This window comes from Monodon monoceros, unplaced genomic scaffold (assembly GCF_005190385.1).
Source record: "Monodon monoceros isolate NGI ecotype Baffin Bay Population unplaced genomic scaffold, NGI_Narwhal_1 Super_Scaffold_5, whole genome shotgun sequence".
NCBI classification, from domain to species: domain Eukaryota; kingdom Metazoa; phylum Chordata; class Mammalia; order Artiodactyla; family Monodontidae; genus Monodon; species Monodon monoceros.
The window spans coordinates 91,882,132-91,900,199 of record NW_021703782.1 but is presented as its reverse complement, the minus strand read 5'-3'; the positions used below and the strand labels follow the sequence as shown (position 1 = coordinate 91,900,199).

At 41.5% G+C, this 18,068-nt stretch overlaps 1 protein-coding gene across 3 annotated transcripts in view; it reads left to right on the top strand.

Moving 5' to 3' along the window:
* The window catches only part of SUSD1 (sushi domain containing 1), a 127,198-nt gene that overhangs the window by 34,727 nt on the left and 74,403 nt on the right, over window positions 1-18,068 (top strand). For 2 of the 3 annotated variants that reach the window (XM_029202759.1, XM_029202758.1), the window contains exons 6-8: window positions 4,130-4,309; window positions 14,061-14,158; window positions 14,777-14,963. In XM_029202759.1, the coding sequence (XP_029058592.1) occupies window positions 4,130-4,309; window positions 14,061-14,158; window positions 14,777-14,963 (465 nt within the window). The remainder of the gene's footprint in view (window positions 1-4,129; window positions 4,310-14,060; window positions 14,159-14,776; window positions 14,964-18,068) is intronic. The other variant, XM_029202760.1, reaches the window with a different exon arrangement.

The following is an 18,068-nucleotide window of genomic DNA, read 5'->3' as shown; positions in this document are numbered from 1 at the left end:
TAAAACAAACCACAAAATCCTCAAGGAGGAAATAAAGGTCAAGTGAAGAGGATAGATAAGTATTTTGATTCTACTTCTTCTCTCACTCTCACATCCAGTCTATCACCAAGAACCTTGTTCTGCTTCCAGGATGCATCTCGAATCCATCCTCTTCTTTCCGTCTCCGCCATCACCTCTCAAGTGCATCCAAGACCTCATCTCTCTTTCTGTTGGGCTACTGCTGTTGACACTAACCAACCTCTCCTTTTACTCCTGTTCTCCCATCCCTTATCTACCCAACAGTCAAAATGGTCTTTTAAAAATCTAAGTCAGATTATTTCATTCCCTCACTTAAAATCCTCCAATGGCATTCCACTGCTTTTAAATAAAACCCAGGCTCTTTCCTAAGGCTTACAAGGCCCTCTGTGACCTGGCTCTGCTCTTCTCTGCACCTTCATCTCATGCCACTCTCCATTTTGCTAACTGTGCTGCAGCCAACAGGTTGCATTTCCCTTTCTGGAGCATATCAAGAGCTTTCTCGCCTCAGGGTCTTTGCATTGGCTATTTCAATTGATTGAAATGTTCTTCCTCTGGTCCTGGACATGACTGGTTCATTCTCATCCTTCAGGTCCTAACTCTGATGTTACCTCCTCAGAGAGCTCGAACCGTTCCTGACTACTCTATTTAAAAAGTCTTTCCTATCCTATCATGTTATCTTTCCTCCTACATAACATTTACTACAATCTGCAGTTACCTTGTTGATTTATTTTTTTGTCTAATTATTCTCCCCCTAAGTTCTGCGAGGGCAGTGATATTTTCCATTTTGTTCTCTGCTATAGTGACTAGCATAGTGTCTGGCATGTACTAGGTGCTCAGTAAATATATGAATAAATGAACAAATGAACATAGGCTATGAAAGTTCAGAGGAAAAAGGGATCCCTCTATTAGTCATGGAGCAGATTCATCACTGGGAAGGATTTTGCTAGGTCTCAGGGAGATAGAGTGTACCTCGAGGAGAGAGAGAGGATGAGCAAGGTGGAAGGGGGTAGAAAGGGGGCATATACTGTAGGTTTTCAGAGATGGAGCTGCTCTTGAGAGGCAGTGGGTATAGGAGAAGGAATCTGAAGGATGTGGATTCTGCTCCTAGCCATCACATGACTACCTATGTGACTTTGGATGTTTTATTTAACCATGTTGAGCCATTTTACCTGTAAAATGGGGGAAATAATCTCTACCATGGAGGGTTACTGTAAGAAGTAATGATATATACTTGGGGCCCTATTGGGATGCATGTGACACTAAATGGTAGCTATTCATACCAATGTTTAATTTAGATTCTCAGCTGTGGGTGTGCATACAAATCAAATTTGCAACTTTGTAGAAATGTGGATGCCAAGAACCCAACTCAGTAATACTCATTCAGAAGAGTTATCTCTGGGTGAGGGTGGGGATGTGTGTGTGAGACTCCAGCATGGGTGATTTGTTCAAAAGCTCCCCAGGTGATTCAGATTGTATAGCTATTGTTTAGAACCATGTGTTTAATCCAAGCCACGCCAGAATCCTCTCTAAATATCTCCTGCCAAGGGACTGTCCAACTCGAATAGCTCTGTGATGGGAACTCACAGAGTTGGGTCCAGATTGCCTACCACTGGACATCTACCTGAGTCCCTAGAGGACAGGCTATTGATTTCTTATCTACCCCCAAGTTAATATTAATTAAAAAAAATCTTGGGACTTCCCTGGTGGTGCAGTGGTTAAGAATCCACCTGCCAATGCAGGGGACACGGGTTCGATCCCTGGTCCCTGAAGATCCCACATGCCGGGGAGCAACTAAGCCCGTGCGCCGCAACTACTGAGCCTGCGCTCTAGAGCCTGCTCACCGCAACTAGAGAAAGCCTGCGTGCAGCAACGAAGACCCAACACAGCCAAAAAAAAATCTTCTCATCCCAGCTAAAGCCACCATGCCTTCCATTATTCTTGGTGATGTCCAATATAGGAGCCAATTTAGTTATCTTCTGTACTCTTATTCCTTTAGTATCTATGCTTCTCCCCTAATCCGACTACCTGTCACCAGGTTCCCTCCCATATCTCGCCAATATGCTGTTTAGAATTCCAGCTTCAAGGTCAATAGACCTGCATAAACCTATACCCTCAATCTATTCACTGATGATCCCTCTAATTTCCTGCTGTAACTGAACCCTGGCTTAAACTAGATGTTTTTGATGTCAACAATCACTGGGCAGCCTTAGGAAACATTAACCACCTGTTCGGTTGGTTGCTCATGTACACACAAATATACTCATGTCTTGGAATGTTTTGGGCCAGTAAACATGTCTAAAGGTTTGATGTTGGGAAAACGTTCTGAGGGCCAAGGGGTCTTGTCTTGTGTCTGGTCAACATGTATGAGAAGGGAACAAATTCCTATGAGCAAACATGGCACTTGAGAGATAGATAGGGTTGGAGGATTTATTTAATGACCACCTCATTCTGGTCCCATAACTGCTCAGGATTTGCATCTGCACTGACCAGAGCCTAACTCTTTTTTGAAAAATCTCAGAGCCAAGTGACTGGTCAGGTGGGTTGAGCTGTTATATTGAGAGTCTTTTGATAACTCCAGTGACAACAGATGAAACCCTGCTCTAAGAGGCCTCCCTCAGGGAAGTAACTCTGGGGTTCTAGAACAGACCAGACATCCATAAAGGGTTGGAGAAGAGTACAATTACAGTAAATCCACCAATTCTGTATCAGAAGCTCATTTAAGAGAAGCCACATATTTCTAATGCCATGAATGGTTAATGGGGAGTTGGGAAGAGATCATAACATTTTCTCTGTTTTTGTATGCTTTATCTCCATAAATGGACTCATGTTTTAAAAGTCTGGATATCAGGATTGCTTAATTTTCTTGGCTTTCTGCAGATGGGGGAGAAAACTAAAAATCAGAATGAAGGCCAAAAGTTATGTATTTTTCTTTCTGGATTTAGGTATAACTGGATTACATTTGCAATTATTATGACTACATTACTTTATATTTTATATTTATTACGTTTTCTTGAATAAAATTGTGTCTATGAGCTCCCCACTGCTGTATGGGAAATTTAGCATGGTTTATTTCTTCTCTTCACTTCGCTGCTCAGATTTTATTGAAATAGTTTGGAATTTAATTTTCAAATTATTAATTTTTTCACATTGTTCAGCCTTTAGTTCTAGAATTCTTTACTGCTAGTTCTATCCAGCTCTACAGTCACACTTAAATGATTATGGAGACTTACCTGTACATCCTGCTGGTTTCATTACTCACTAGTGTTTCTTCTAAAGCCCTGTCCTTCTCCTTTCTTAGGGCATTTATTCTGACTCTTTTTTTCTGTTGTTGGTCTGAGGTTATTTTTAAATTTTTTTCCAGAAAAGATACATGTACAGATTTTTTAAAAATTGTAAATATCTGAAAATGACTCTTTTATTCTTATATGAGGTAGAGTTTGGCTGGGTCTAAAATGGTAATGTCATAATCCTTGTCCTTCAGATTGTTTTCTGTAAATATTCCAGTGTCTTCTGGTAGTCAGAGTTGCAGAGAAGAAATTTCATGTCAATTTTATAATTCCAGATTTGTCTCCCTCTATGCAACTGATTTATTTTTCTTTGAAAGGTACATATATATTGAATGTTTAAACTATAAATACTTTCCCCATTAATTTGCTTTAAAAAGTTCAGAGATTTTGTATATATTTCATTTACTCTTCAGTTAGCAAAAAAAAGAAAGAAAAAAAAAACTACATTTGCATTATTGTCTACTCAGGAGTTAATGATCTGAAGATACATACTAAAAGGTACCAGAAAATCTTAATATGTAAAATAACCCTGAGATGGATTATTTCATTGACCAAGGAATTCTCTATAGTATAAATAATCTCATAATTGGAATATTTTCTATACATGCATGTTTATAAATTTTATTAAACTCAGAGATCTCTATTTTCCTTACTTCTGAACAATCTTACTTTAAATACATGCAACTGGATTATTTGATGGGGTTAGTGTTTTCTCTTCTCCCATATGACTGGACTCTATCATTGCTAAATATTTATTTCTAAAAGGTGAATTATGGGGTAGAAGTCATGGGTCATAACAAGTGCTGTGCTACTTCCCATTGCAGAGATCAACTGTGGCCACCCTCCGGAAGTGCAGCATGCGGTCCTGGTGGGGAATCACAGCTCCAGACTGGGCGGTATGGCTCACTATGTCTGTCAAGAGGGCTTTGAGAGCCCTGGAGGAAAGATCACTTCTGTTTGCACAGAGAAAGGGATCTGGAGAACAAGTACTTTGTCATGCACAGGTATAGACTCCATTCTGTGGGTCTCCTGTCTCGTGGAAGCAAACAGCAGAACCTAAAACCTTCGATTGCTTACCCTGTGTACTGCCCTGGCTGTGCCATTTACCTGGGCAGGTACCTGGCTTTCGGTTTGTCAGCTAAACCCTGAAGATTTAGAGGGTGGATTGGGAAAATAAGTTGGATAGGAAATTTTATGCATCTAATCTTTTGAAACCCACCTTAAATCACAGTGATTCCTCTCTCTTCTGCTTGGTTGCCTGAGATATTTTTCGCCATGAGCCATTTTCTCAGGGGGGGAATACTTAAAAGTCCTAATTAAGCACATTTGACAGCTTTTCAGAGAGAAGGTGGTGTAATGTATATCTAGGTTTTTAATGTTTATTTTTAATCGTGGTAAAATGCGAACAACCTAAAATCTACCACCTTAACGATCTTTTCAGTGTTAAGTAGATTCACATTGCGCAACCAATCTCCAGAACTTTTTCATGTTGAAAAACTGAAACTCTATACGGGTTAAACAGTAACTCCCTACTTCCCCCTTCCCACAGCTTCTGGTACCACCATTCTGCTTTCTGTTTCTATGAGTTTGACTAATTGACCTCATGTAAGCAGAATCAGGTAGTATTTATCCTTCTGTGACTGGTTTATTTCACTTAACATAATGTACTACAGGTTCATTCATGTTGCTGCCAGTGGTGGAATTTCCTTCTTTTTTCTGGCTGAATAATATTTTGTAGTATATATATAAACATTATGCTTATCAATTCGTCCATTGATGGACAGTTGTGTTGCTTCCACCTTTTGGTTATTGTGAATAATGCTGCTGTGAGCATGGGTATACAAATATCTCTTTGAGACCTTGCTTTCAATTCTTTTGGATATATACCCGCAAATGAAATTACTGGTGAAAAGGAGTTTTGAGACTTCAGTTCACATTCTAGCAGTGCCATGTGTTAGCTGTGTGTCATTAGGTAAGGCATTATTCTCTCGGAGCCTCAGTTTCCTCATCTATAAAAGGGAGAAAATAAAACCTGCTTTTCCTACCTCAAATAATTGTTGAGAGGGAATCAAATGAGATAATCTATGGGGAGCATTTTGAAGTTTAAACCACTGTCCACATGTTAGGTCTTTTACTGAAATTATTAACCTTGCTTGAAGAGGATCTTCTCATGAGTCAGAAGTGTAGACTTCCACATGCTTTATTTCACACCTCGGCCTCCAAGAAATAAGATGGGAAAAGGCAATGATTCTTAGGTTTGTGGTGGTTGGCCGTGGGTGTGACAAATGGTTGTCACCTAGTCTTGAATGGCTCTGGGAATTTATTTCAAGCTGTTAGCTTGCTTGGCTCTGAAGAGTGAAATCTCTAGGTCGCTTTGGTCTAGGTCTCTGGCTTGATTTTGTAGCAGAATTATGGAAGAATGTCTTGGGTGTTGCCAATTGAAGTTTTCCATAGGAAAGTCTAACCAGAGCAAATACAACATGCAGACTGCTGGTGATTATTTGTCCATAGAGGAATGGTTCATGACCATTTTGGGGTTAGGAATTTGATGAAATCTATCAATTTGTTCAGTAGATGTTTATTTAGCATACACTGTGTGTGAGGTACTTTGCTGGACACTACCTTCTTGGAATTTACAGGGCAATAGGGTAAATAGACTTTTCTCCAAAGAAATGCACATACGGATATAATATTTTACAAAATCATGGACCTCTGAAGGCCTTGGGTAAAGCATCCCTGGAGTAGATGAAGAACTTAGCTCTGCTGCTGAGGCCCTGCCAGTGCCATGCATTTCCCACATTCAGTTATCTCCACCACAACTGCAGCAGGCTGTAGGCTAGAGATTGCAATCATAGTAACAAGGAAGGGCAGACACGGATGAGAACCCAGAGATCGAGTTCGGCCTTCTCTTAGGTCCCATTGACTTGCCGAACTTGCACAGAGAAGCAAGGGCAAACCTGTAACTAACGCCAAGGACTCCAGAGTCCCAGTCTTCATACCTTTGGACATTGAGAAGAGCTAATGCCATTTTGAACCAGACTGATGGTCATTCCAAACTATTATTGCACCTCCAGCAGCACCTCTAAGAGTTATTTGGAGGAAGTGAGGCAGCTGCCTCGTGGGTTGCTGAATTCCACATCTGGGGAGGTGGTCTTGGCCCAGAGCTGCCTATGGAGTCACTTGGTCAGAGAGCTGGGCCTAGCTTCTGGACCCTCAGCCATTTGCTTCATTGTTCAAGCTGCTGTGCCTCCACCATTCAGAATTCAGTGGGGGTACCAGGATTAGTCACTCCGTGAAAAACCAGTGGATCTGCGTGGGGCATAGTAAGCTATTAATTAGCTGATGCTTGTAGAGCACTTTGAAGAACAAACATGTTATGTAACTGCTAATTATAATTACCAACCTCAGCCTGCCACCGTTCACAAAGTCTGTGGCTCCAGCTGCAGCTGTTTCCATGGGTTTATGCAAGCTTTGATTTAAGGAGAGAAAAGGCTTTCTCCCTGAGGGCTGTGATCTTTCTGTGAGGAGGCCTCTATGCCCTCAGTCAAGATTGGCAGCTAAATTCAATTTCCGCAGATAAAGGGGGCGATTTACATGCTGATTAATTCATGGCACAGTGCACATGATCGCTGGGTAGGTAGGTACGAGAGGCTTCTGGAACTGTAGTGAGAGACGCTGATTACCATGGCTCACGCTCAGCTGCCCTCCCTTCCTTCTTTTTCCTGTTTTTCACCTATTTCTTCACACCTCCCCTTCTGTCCCAAATCTCTCTGTGTATTTTGTATTTACCTCCTTCAATGTTCACTTTTGGGTTTTTTCCCCATCTTCTTTTATGTTTCTGCCTAACCTGTGAATGCCTTCTACCCCTGTCCTTTGTTTTCATTACTGTTTACCCATCTTTTTATACATGAGTGTTTCATTCTAAATTGGGTAGAATAATTTATCTTCACTTTACATGAGTTGTTGTTAGTTAAAAATATTTTTGGAGTTCCTATTTCTTTGGATTAATAGGACAGATCTGTGTGTATGTGTGTATATATATATATATATATATATATATATATACACACACACATGCACACACACATATATATTTAATTTTATTGAAGTATAGTTGATTTACAATGTTGTGTTAATTTCTGCTGTACAGCAAAGTGATTCAGTTAGATCTGTATATGTTTTTAATGGAGTGTGAACTCCGGCAAGGTGGTGGGACTTTTTTTTTTTTTTTTAAGGCCAGTTTAGACTGGAAACTCCAGAGAGCTGAGAATTAGGCAATTACTTTAATGTCTGGAAAAACCCCAGGTGGAAGCTTGATGTTCAGTGAGTTGGTTTACCTCAAGATCAAAGGGACTGATCCATTCTTGATAAGACTGTCCCTGGCTTTCATTCTGCACAGGTCGTTTGGCTTTTTACGTTTAGAATCCGAGTTAATAATGATGAGGTTGACGCTCACTCACTCCAGGCTCTCTAAAGAGCAACATCTCTATGGAAACACAGACTGGCTGCTGGGATCCTTTCTGGGCCCCTCACCCGACTCAGGGACCGAGTCCAAATGCCTCCAGGCCTCCTGTTAGCTCCTGCCCTTCTGTTTTGTGGTCGATCCTCCTCTTCAGCCCAGTGAGTGCTCACTTGCAGCTGGACATATTTCAGATAGAAGAGAAAGGTCAGCCGGTATAAATGGGCACATTTATGCAAATAGCCACATGGCTGGGATTTGTTTGATTATGTCCATAATGTTTAGACCGTCAAGCATTATAGCTACCATTGATTGTGCACCAACTTAAACACCCACGGCTCTGCTAGGAGCCTTGATGCCATTTTGTCCTCAGAAAAACTCTATGAAGTATTGATGTTTTCATTTCATAGATGAGTAATCTGAGACTCATAAAAGTTATGCAGCTTTCACAGGGTCTTTCAATGACTAGTAAATGGCAGAGACAGGATTTGAACTCAGGCCTGTAGACCTGGAAAGCCCACGAGCTGTCTCCTGCCACTTTCCTAAGCTTGAATTATTTGTAGACCACCCTGACAATGTTTGCCAGAACTAAAGTATTTTTTAATTTAATAAGTTTCTTAAAACAACTTATGTTTAAAACTTAAATTTTAAATTTAAATTTATTGATCAAGGACACAGTAATATATGTGATATCATGAGTTTGATGAACACCTGGGCTTTTTCAAATATACACAAAAATCAATACAAAGCAAACATATAAAAATATATTCATGTGCCACCAAAAAAATCATCCTAAAGTGTATAACGCGTTTTAGGAAAGCACTATTTGAAGCCATGCTGCTTCTACCTATTTTATGTGACTCTAATGACTTAAAAAGAAGAAAGGAAGCATAGCAAAACTCTTATAGCCAAACATGCATTTATTCAAAGTTGTCACCTTGGGAAGCCATACCCTCATTTCAGTGATGCTGCTATTATCAAAATGTGTTGGTTTTGTAATCTATTTGGGAATTGCCTTTGGAGGTAGTTTATGAGTCATATTAGAAGACTGGTCATATCACTTTTGAAAGCAGATACTAGAAATGACATTGAGCTTGACATTCTGTTAAGGTCTCTTGAATTTATTCTGTAGGACCTTTTACTGTTTTCAAAAGTAGAGAAAATGGATATAAAATTGGAAACCAAGAGAGTGCACTAGACTAGGCCCTGACCACAATGGGACTTCTGAGAGAGTAGTCTGTGCTCACTGTCTCTGTCCCCTCCCACCCTGTTCTCTTCTGAGCTTCCTGAAGGAGAATCAGGCGTCCAACACCCCACTTCACTGTTGCTCTCTCTCAAGGTCACTAATGACCATGGTCTAGTGTCAGTCCTCCTTCCTCTTAACCTTTCCACAACATTTAGCATTGTTGATTATCTATCCATACATTTATCAATCTATTCAACCAGTCAACCAAATGATAAATATTTTAAAAATATCTATGTCCAACCAACTGTATTAGTTTCTGGGGTTGGAGAGGTAGATAGATCTTGTCTTCGCTGTCATAGAGCTTACATTCAGGAGAGATAGACATTAAATAACTAATTACAAAATTATTTAGTTACAAACATGATGAGTACCACAGAGAAATACTGGATGCTAATAGAATACTAAAATACATAACTTTATATATGTACATTTATACACACACACACACGCACGCACCCATGCACCACATGCAGAATCTAAAGCAAAGCAAAGGTACTTTATAACCCACGGAGGCTTTGGTCCCCAAAGTCCAATGCAGAGTTCAGTTGGATGCTGTGGGGGCCTACTTTGTTTAGGCCAGAGGAGCCTAAACGTCCTACAACTGGACAAGGCAGAGACCTGCTCTGCCTGCCACTGTCCAAAGTCAGACCTCAGATCTGATCATGGCACCACGTGCCCTCCACTGGGGAAGAAAGAGCCATGTGAGGGAAGAGCAAGAAGTCGAGCCCCCAGTGCTTATGTTCTGCTCCAGGCTCTTCTTGGGTGGGAGCGAGGAGGTCGGGAGGATTGGTAGGAAGGAAGGGAGATAACGTTCGAGGAAGCAGACACTCCTTCAGATCTTCTCTTTCCTTGACTCTCGAGGCATCACACTCTCCCAGCCAACCTCTGACCTCCTTCTGCATTCCCCTTTCTCCTCTAGTTTCCCCTTTGGTTTCCATGTGTCCCAGTGCCCTGCTATCATGCCACCTGCTCTCCATGTCCTACCTGGGCATGTCACCTGCACCCAGGGATTCAACTACCATCTACCCATTGATGACCTTCAAGACTGTATTTTTCACCCAGGTAGATGAACTCAGACTTAGCATGTTCTAAACACAATTCGTTCGTCTCTTTCTCACAAACCCAGTCTGCTTCCTCCTATATTTCTTATGAGTACAGTAGAAGGCGATCTATTCAGACTCTCAGGCTCAGAGACTGGCAGTCAGCCTAGACTCCTTATCTCTTGCCTCCTATTGCTTTCCTTCAGAATTGCTCACGGTTTTAAATCCAGTGCCCTGATTTCATCTTTTCACCTTTTTGCTGAATAGCTACTTCAGTGCAAAGGCTCTGGGCTATGTAGTCTGGCAGATCTAGTTTTGAATCCTGACTTCACTGCTTACTAGCTGTGTGACCTTTGGCAGGTTACTTAACTTCTCTAAGCCTTAGGCCTGTAAAATGGACACTATAGTGTCAAATTCATGGTGTTATTTTGAAGATTAGATGAATGATACATTTAAAGTACCGTACATGCTATCTGGTCCATAGTAACAACTCAATAAATGTTCACTCGTTATTGATTTCATGATTGCCTCCTATGACTGCTGGGAAAATGTGATCAAATCTGTAAAGACCTACGTATCAGTGTTTGATGTATTGTAATCACTGAGTAAAGGGTATCACATTTTTTCCTTGTGACCTCCAGTGTCTCCTTCAAAATGCACCAGAGTTATCGTTCTAAAAAAAGAAGTCCCCCACACCATTGTAAAGCAATTATGCCCCAATAAAGATGTTAAAAAAAAAAAAAAGGAAGTCCCCATCATCTTCCTGCTTTTAGCTCTCCAAGGCTCGTCGGAGTAAGCCTGCGCTTAGTCTAGCGAGCAGGTCTTCCCAAGTCTGATCCCTTCCTCTCTCTGCAACCTCGCTTCCCCTCTTTCCTCCTCCCCAGCACGTTACACGTCTCTGTCTGAATCTGCCACACCCTTTGCACTTGCAGGCATTGGACCTGCTGTTCTGTCTTCTGTCTTCCTCACTCTTCAGCCATTCAGCCCTGAAGGTCATGCCCCCCACGAAGCCGGCTTTCCCAGGTCTTCCAGTGAGAGTTGGTGGCTTCTTTCTCTATACCCTGTGGTACTTGTGTGCAACTTTGTCCTGATATTTATCAAGTTGTAACTTTTCTGCTTATATGTTTGCTCCCTCCATTAGAAGCCGTGTTCCTGAGGGAAGGGCTTCTGTTCTGATCATCGTCACAGCCCAGTGCCTGGCATGGGAGGATGCTTGGCATGCGATAGTCGTTCAGTTAAGGGTCAGTGGTGAATAAAGTGCCCTGGAGTCAGTTCCAAAGAGAACTTCCGGAAATGTTTTCAGTTTTCGGTACTATTAGAATTAGGGCGTAGCCTCCCAAGTCATCTCTTTTAAAGGGGCAGCATGGATATGGATGTTTAATAGCTGATACATTTATAACGAAGTCTTTCCAGCTGATTCGTAGACACCTGGAGGGAAAAGCAACCGGATTTTGTTATGCTACTCCTTGGGATGAAATATCTGACATCCCTATAATCAGATCTGGGTCCCTCTGTGCAGAGAGCATGGCACAGCCTGGAGGCAGATAGCATTTTTGAGATGTTATTTGCAGTTGTCATAGTGAATGAGCAAAAGGAAGAACAAGAAAGGAGACTTTCATGTTTCCTTTCTAACCTCTGCTTGGGTGGCAAAGAGGTCCCGAGTGGGAAGGAAATGTGCTTTACTGGCAACTCAGAGAGAAGGTGAGGGGTGGGATGTTTCCTTTTCCTTCTGGACCAGGGGGTGAGTATCAGAGGGATGTGGGAATGAGCAGAGGAGTCTAGAACTCTAGGGCTTTGAAGGTCAGTGGAGAGGGAAAGGGCCAGGAATATTTGGGGCTTGTTCAAGCTGATAAAAGACTGGTGCCAACATCATCATTATGCTACCCAAGGAGGTGAATGGATAGGTCTTTGCATCTATCAGGATACCCATGTCCACAAGTGGAGTATTTCTTTGATTTCAAATTATCTGTGCTCCAGGGAGAAACATTGATGTAGAGACCCAGGGGTGCTTTAGACAGCCGTAAGTGATCCTCTGGTGTCTCTCCAGAAGTTTGCCTGTTTTCCTCTCTCTGCCTCCATTTATTCCCACTTATAGTCAGCTGACCTGGGCTTACCCAAGACCAGGTAATGTGTGACATAGAATCTCAGCAATGCTGCTGAAGGGATGATTTAGTAAAGATATAAACTCTTCCATAGGCAAAGAGAGCAGTAGACTAGGGTCTGTCTAAAGATAGTATTGGTTCTGAGTAGAGGAGAAATTAGTCAACCCTACAGGTGCCTGAGGTGCAGGCTCCCTTTCCCACTTGGAGGCTGAGAAGAGATTTACTAGAAGGGAAGGATGGGAGCTGAGATGAAGAGAAACATCTTCTGGGGGTGGAGACTTATCTTTCTCACCCTTCTTGATGGGAGTCTTACCTTGGGTTTCCCAGAAAGCAGGGCCTGAGGCAGAGGGCTTATATTTTTTTCACAATAGGGAGTGCTATCCCAGGAAGCAGGAGTGAGGGCTAAGGTGAGTAGAGCAGGGAAGGAAGCAGAGCCAGTGTAAGGATGCCTTGTTGCAGCGGTCTTCACTGACTGCAAGTATTGCTCCATCAGTGCGACAGCGCCCTGAGAGGTCTTTGTAGGTCTGCCCTTCAAGGGGAAGAAAGATAAGGGGCAGACTTATCTAGTACCTCCTGTCCCCCAGGAGGTGTTAATTCCCCCCCACTTCCAGGTTGCATGTGCTGGGGTGTGCAGCAGGGAAGCCCCAGCATGGGAGACAAGACACGGTCATGGTATCAAAGCCCATGCAGGGCTGGAACAAGGAACAGGAGAAGCTGAGAGGTTCTAGAACATCCACAAGGGATGTCTGATTCAATGGGGAAGCTTGAATTTGGGCTGAGGGACATTCCTGTGTGGTGAGGTGATGATTCCCTTCTCCAGAGGTGATGGTTTGGTAACTTCTACCCGCAGGGAATTTTATTCCTTTTGATGTTGGTGTAAGTGAAATTTTTTTTTTTAATTTCCTTTTTGGATTGTTCCTTGCTAGTGGACAGAAATGCAATTGATTTTTGTACATTGACCTTGTATCCTGCAACCTGGCTGAACTCCTTTCTTAGCCTTGTGTGTGTGTGTGTGTTTGTGTGTGTGTGTGTGTGTGTGTATGTGAATTCCTTAGGATTCTTTATAGACAAGAGTATGTCAACTGCAAGTAAAAATGTTTTTACTTATCTGCAGGGAATTTATTAAATGGATAAAAAGCTAGATCCTTGCCCCCTTCCCATCTGGACAACTTCCTGGGTGGTTTACTAGGTTCATTGGAAACCGTGTTACCTCAGGAACCGAGGCCCTAATACTGTTTCCCACATTGCCAAATATATTACATGAAATACACACAGAATATATAAAAAAAGCAGAACAACTTGAAGAAATTAGTGGCTTCCGAATAAGTCAGGATTAAATAGCTTCAGTTAAAGGAGCCCTGGAAGTATCCAGGGACCTTGTGGAGAATTTACTTAGTTTACCCCAGCAGGTTACTCCCGAGGAATGGTCCCATGTGGTGATGCGTGTCATTTCCCTCTTGGGAACAGCAGTGACCTGGAAATAACGCTCCATCAGCTGGGTGGGATGAGGAAGCCGGAAGCTGATCTAACCTGTGCAACTGCAGGGAAGATTCAGGGCTCAACTCTGGGCCGCTTTCTATCCCACAGGAGTGGAACACCAGTGGCATCCAGTGGCCTGTCAGACCAATCACAGGTTGGAATTCTCACCCATACTTAAGCAGGAATCTTTCCTTTTCCTCCAAATCAGGTAATGGGCCAAGCTCACTCATGGTGAAGTTAAATTGGGTGATTGGCCTGGGGTAGCTTGAATTGCTGATTCGGTTTCTGAATCAGAGCATGAATGGTGATCATCAGAGAGACCAGCTGGGCAGATAAACTAAATCATGCCCTCTAATGTGGTGGCCATTAGGGTTTTTCCAAAGCCCATCAGTGCATTTTGTGAGTGGACTCTCTCTTTTTCTATTTTAGAAATAATTATAGAAATTAATGACGTGTCAGTGTTTAATAACACTTGTGTGAGGTGGCAAATAAACCCAGGAAGAATAAACTCCAAGATTGTATATGTGGTAAGTAAAGTGAGCTCCTTTTTCCTGCTAGGGCAGAAATGGTTACCATGGGAATAAGAGTAGGAGGGACTTGCTTCCGGAAGTGCTTCTCAATCTAATAGCTTTCAAATCCCATAGTCCTTTAAAAAAGTGAACAGAATTTTAAAGATATCTGGATTATTTTATTTTACATTTTGAGTTTAGTCTATTTGTCATCCTCCATATATGTGTGTGGGATGTATTTATATTTGGCATCATCATTATCGCTTGTTTGCAAGCTCTTGTATTTCACTCCCCCAGAACAAGCCTAGAAGCATCTGCTGCCTCGGTGACAGTTTGCAGTGAGCGGGTCTCAGGTTGTGTTGCCTCCATTGATCGCTGGTCATTTGAGTGCAGGATAGCACTCCCTGGAGATACTCCTCATTTTATGTCGCTTCTCAGCATTTATGGATTACTGGGCTGATCAGATTTCGTCATCAGATACCTGATAGCAGAGGTTTGCCCTATTTATCTCCCCTGGGATGAGCAGTGCAGTATTAAAGGGAGTAGTAAGGGAGTAGGTTCCAGCACCACAAAAATCTCTCTTGTTTGTTTTAACTGAAGTCCTGGTGGGTTCTCTTGTCTTTTCCCCTCACAAAGATATACATAAAAGGACAACGGTTGGACTCCATGGAAACAGTTCATGAGGAGACAGTTAATTTGACCACAGACAACAGGACCCCGAAAGTGTGCCTAGATCTGTACCAGGGCACCAACTACACCATGCACATTTCTATTGCCTCTCCCAGACGCTCTGTGCCAGCCATCATTGGGTTCCAGACAGCTGGTAGGTGGAGGTGAAGTCTCATTTCCTCCTAGAAAATGCTAAGCACAGGATGTGGGAAAATGTGCTTCAGAATCTACTGGTCAGGAGAGTTCACGGTTGCTTTCTGAGATTTGTAGCCAGGGGATTAATTGCTCTAGGGCTCAGAACCAGAGCGGGTCTGGTAGGAGAGATTCCTCTCCTATTGATGCCAGGCTGAATGGTCACTGATGCATTGATTCTCAGCTGCGTCCTCTGGTTGACGTGGAAGGTAATAAGGCATTAAAAGAGGAGAACAGTAGGTGATGATGCAGTCCATTTCAGTTATCCAAGGCAACAGAGGGTAGCCACATGGCTTATCTTTGGTAGGAAACTCAAACGTCATTCACTCTTGCCTATGGTAAAGGTGGAGCCAGGGAGGCTGACCCAGGAGCTGTGCTCCAGGATGGGAACTGACCCTAGGACTGACTGGGGGTGGAGAACCGAGCTGAGAGTGGGCAGGTGGAGAGGGGGAGGCAGCCTTAGGATGCAGGAGGGTAGATGTGGGGTGAAAAGAGGTGTGGACAAGAAGGAGCTTCAAGAAGTCATAATAAACCCCAATGCACATAGTTATCACATGGATTTTTATATCATCATGACAATTACAGTAAGTTTTTTTTTTTCCATAATTCTGGTTGTGGGGTGTCAGGACTAATTAAACTCCTAATAAGCAAACCTTGAAAAGCCATTGGTGTCATTTATTATTTTGGATAAGTTGAGGTAGTTCTCAACTAGCTATTTGATGTCCTAATTAAGAAAACTCAACCTTTAGGTGTTGCTGCCACTAGGAACTGGGAAGTAACATGGATGTTGCAGAAATAATTGAAGTCTGCCAGTCTTAACAATATCAAGCCAACTATGAAATTATACAAAATAGGTCTCAGGGTACTTGTATATAAATAAAACAAAATGATTTATTTCTAAGTAAATACTAGGTAGGGAAAGATATTGTCAAATTAATATAGTAACTAGAGAAAGTTGTTCAAAGTTTAAAATAAACTACTGTGGATTTATTAGGAATATGTCTTCTTTAAAAGAGCATCCCAGGACTCCAAACTCATCTGTCTCTGTTCAGTCAGAATGAGAGCTTGCTGTTCAGTGTCAGCTGTTTTTACTAATATCCTCTTCAACCTCTTCAAGTTAATTTCCACTGAGAAAAGCGTGGCCTTTTGGGTCAGACATACCCAGATTTGCATCTTAACTCTGCTGCTTAAGAGTTGGGTGACCATGGTTGAGTTTTTTAATGTCGCCAGACCTCCTTCCTCTGTCTGAAATGTTAAATGGAATTGGATTAAATTTGCAAATTAACCTAGTGAGAATTGGGATTTATATTGAATTATTCCAACTGGGAACAAGGTATGTTTCTACATTTACTCCATATCTACTCAAATTTTGTCTTTGCTGTTTCCTTATGCACTCTTGTGAAGCTCTGTCATTCCCGCCTCTCTATCCTGCACATTTAGCCATCTGATTTCATTATTAGCGTTATGCTGGTTCTCTTTAAATGAATTGGGAAGTTTTCCATATTTTTTATACCTTGGAAAAGTTTATATCACTTTAGAATTATCCCCTTCCCTTAAAGTTGGACACATTGCTCTTAATATTACTTAAGTTTCACCCCTTTGGGAGATGATTCTTTGATAACTTTGTCAGTTTCTTCTATGTTTTGGGGGGTCTGTTTATGTTTCTTACATTTTCTTGAGTCAATTTTTATAATTTGTACTTTCCTAAGAAACATCCATTTTGCTGTGATTTTAAATATATTGGCAGATATATTGGCAGAATGTCACATGGAATATTTGTTTACAACTCCTCTGGGGTTACAGATTATATAACCCCAGGTTATTTTGATTTGTAGTTTTGTGTTTCTCTCTTTTTAACACTTGATCTGCTTCGCTTGGGTTGTCTGTTTTATTACTGTTGTTTTCCCCAAAGAGTAATCTCTTGGGTTTTTTAATTGTTTTTCTTTCTCTGTCTTATTAATTTCTCCCCTTATTTTTTAAAATTATTTCCTTCTCCCTAGTTCTCTTAACTTCATTATATTGTTCTATTACTAAATTCTTGAGTTGAGTGCATAGTTCAACTTATTTCCATTATTTTCTGTTTGGTAATAAAAGCCTTCAGTGCTTCTTTCTCCCTTCCGGATTTGAGCTTTGCCAGAATTCTTTAGGCATTTATACATGTTGTCTTTATCTTTACTTTCAAGACATGGTATAATTGCTATTCTGATTTTCCCTTGATCAAAGAATTATTTATGAGGGTGTTAATATATGTTCTCTTTATTTTTACTTTACTTTATTATATACTTGCTATTTTTTATTTATATATTTATTATTTTTTGGCTGCATTGGGTCTTTGTTGCTGCGTGTGGACTTTCTCTAGTTGTGGCGAGCAGGGGCTACTCTTCGTTGCAGTGTGCAGGCTTCTCATTGCGGTGGCTTCTCTTGTTGTGGAGCATGGGCTCTAGGCGCATGGGCTTCAGTAGTTGTAGCACATGGGCTCAGTAGTCGTGGCACACAGGGGCTTAGTTGCTCTGCAGCATGTGGGATCTTCCTGGACCAGGGCTTGAACCTGTGTCCCCTGCATTGGCAGGCAGATTCTTAACCACTGCGCCACCAGGGAAGTCCCTAATTGCTAGTTTGATTTCCTCATTGATTGAAGGATTAATTACGTGTGTTATCAAGTGGTAGGTTTAAAGTATTTTTAACATTTACACTTTGTTGTTGATTTCTAGTTTTTTTTTTTTTTACATTTTAGTATTCTTTGTGGGGAATTTATCAACATTTTCTTGGGGCTTACTATTTGGCAAAGTTTTGTGATAATAGGTAGAGTGTTTGCTCGTAAGGTAAGATCTAGTCTTAAATCAGCTCTAGTAGTAAGGTTTTTCAGGACTTCTGTTTTTGTTGTCGTTACTGTTCTTTGCTTACTTGGATTGCCATTCTTCTCAGTTCCTCTTAGAAATTCTAATTGTTTTGTTTCACATATTTTGATGTTATGATATTTATGTTCGTGATTGATATCTTTTTTTTTTTTTTTTTTGCGGTACGCGGGCCTCTCACTGTTGTGGCCTCTCCCGTTGCGGAGCACAGG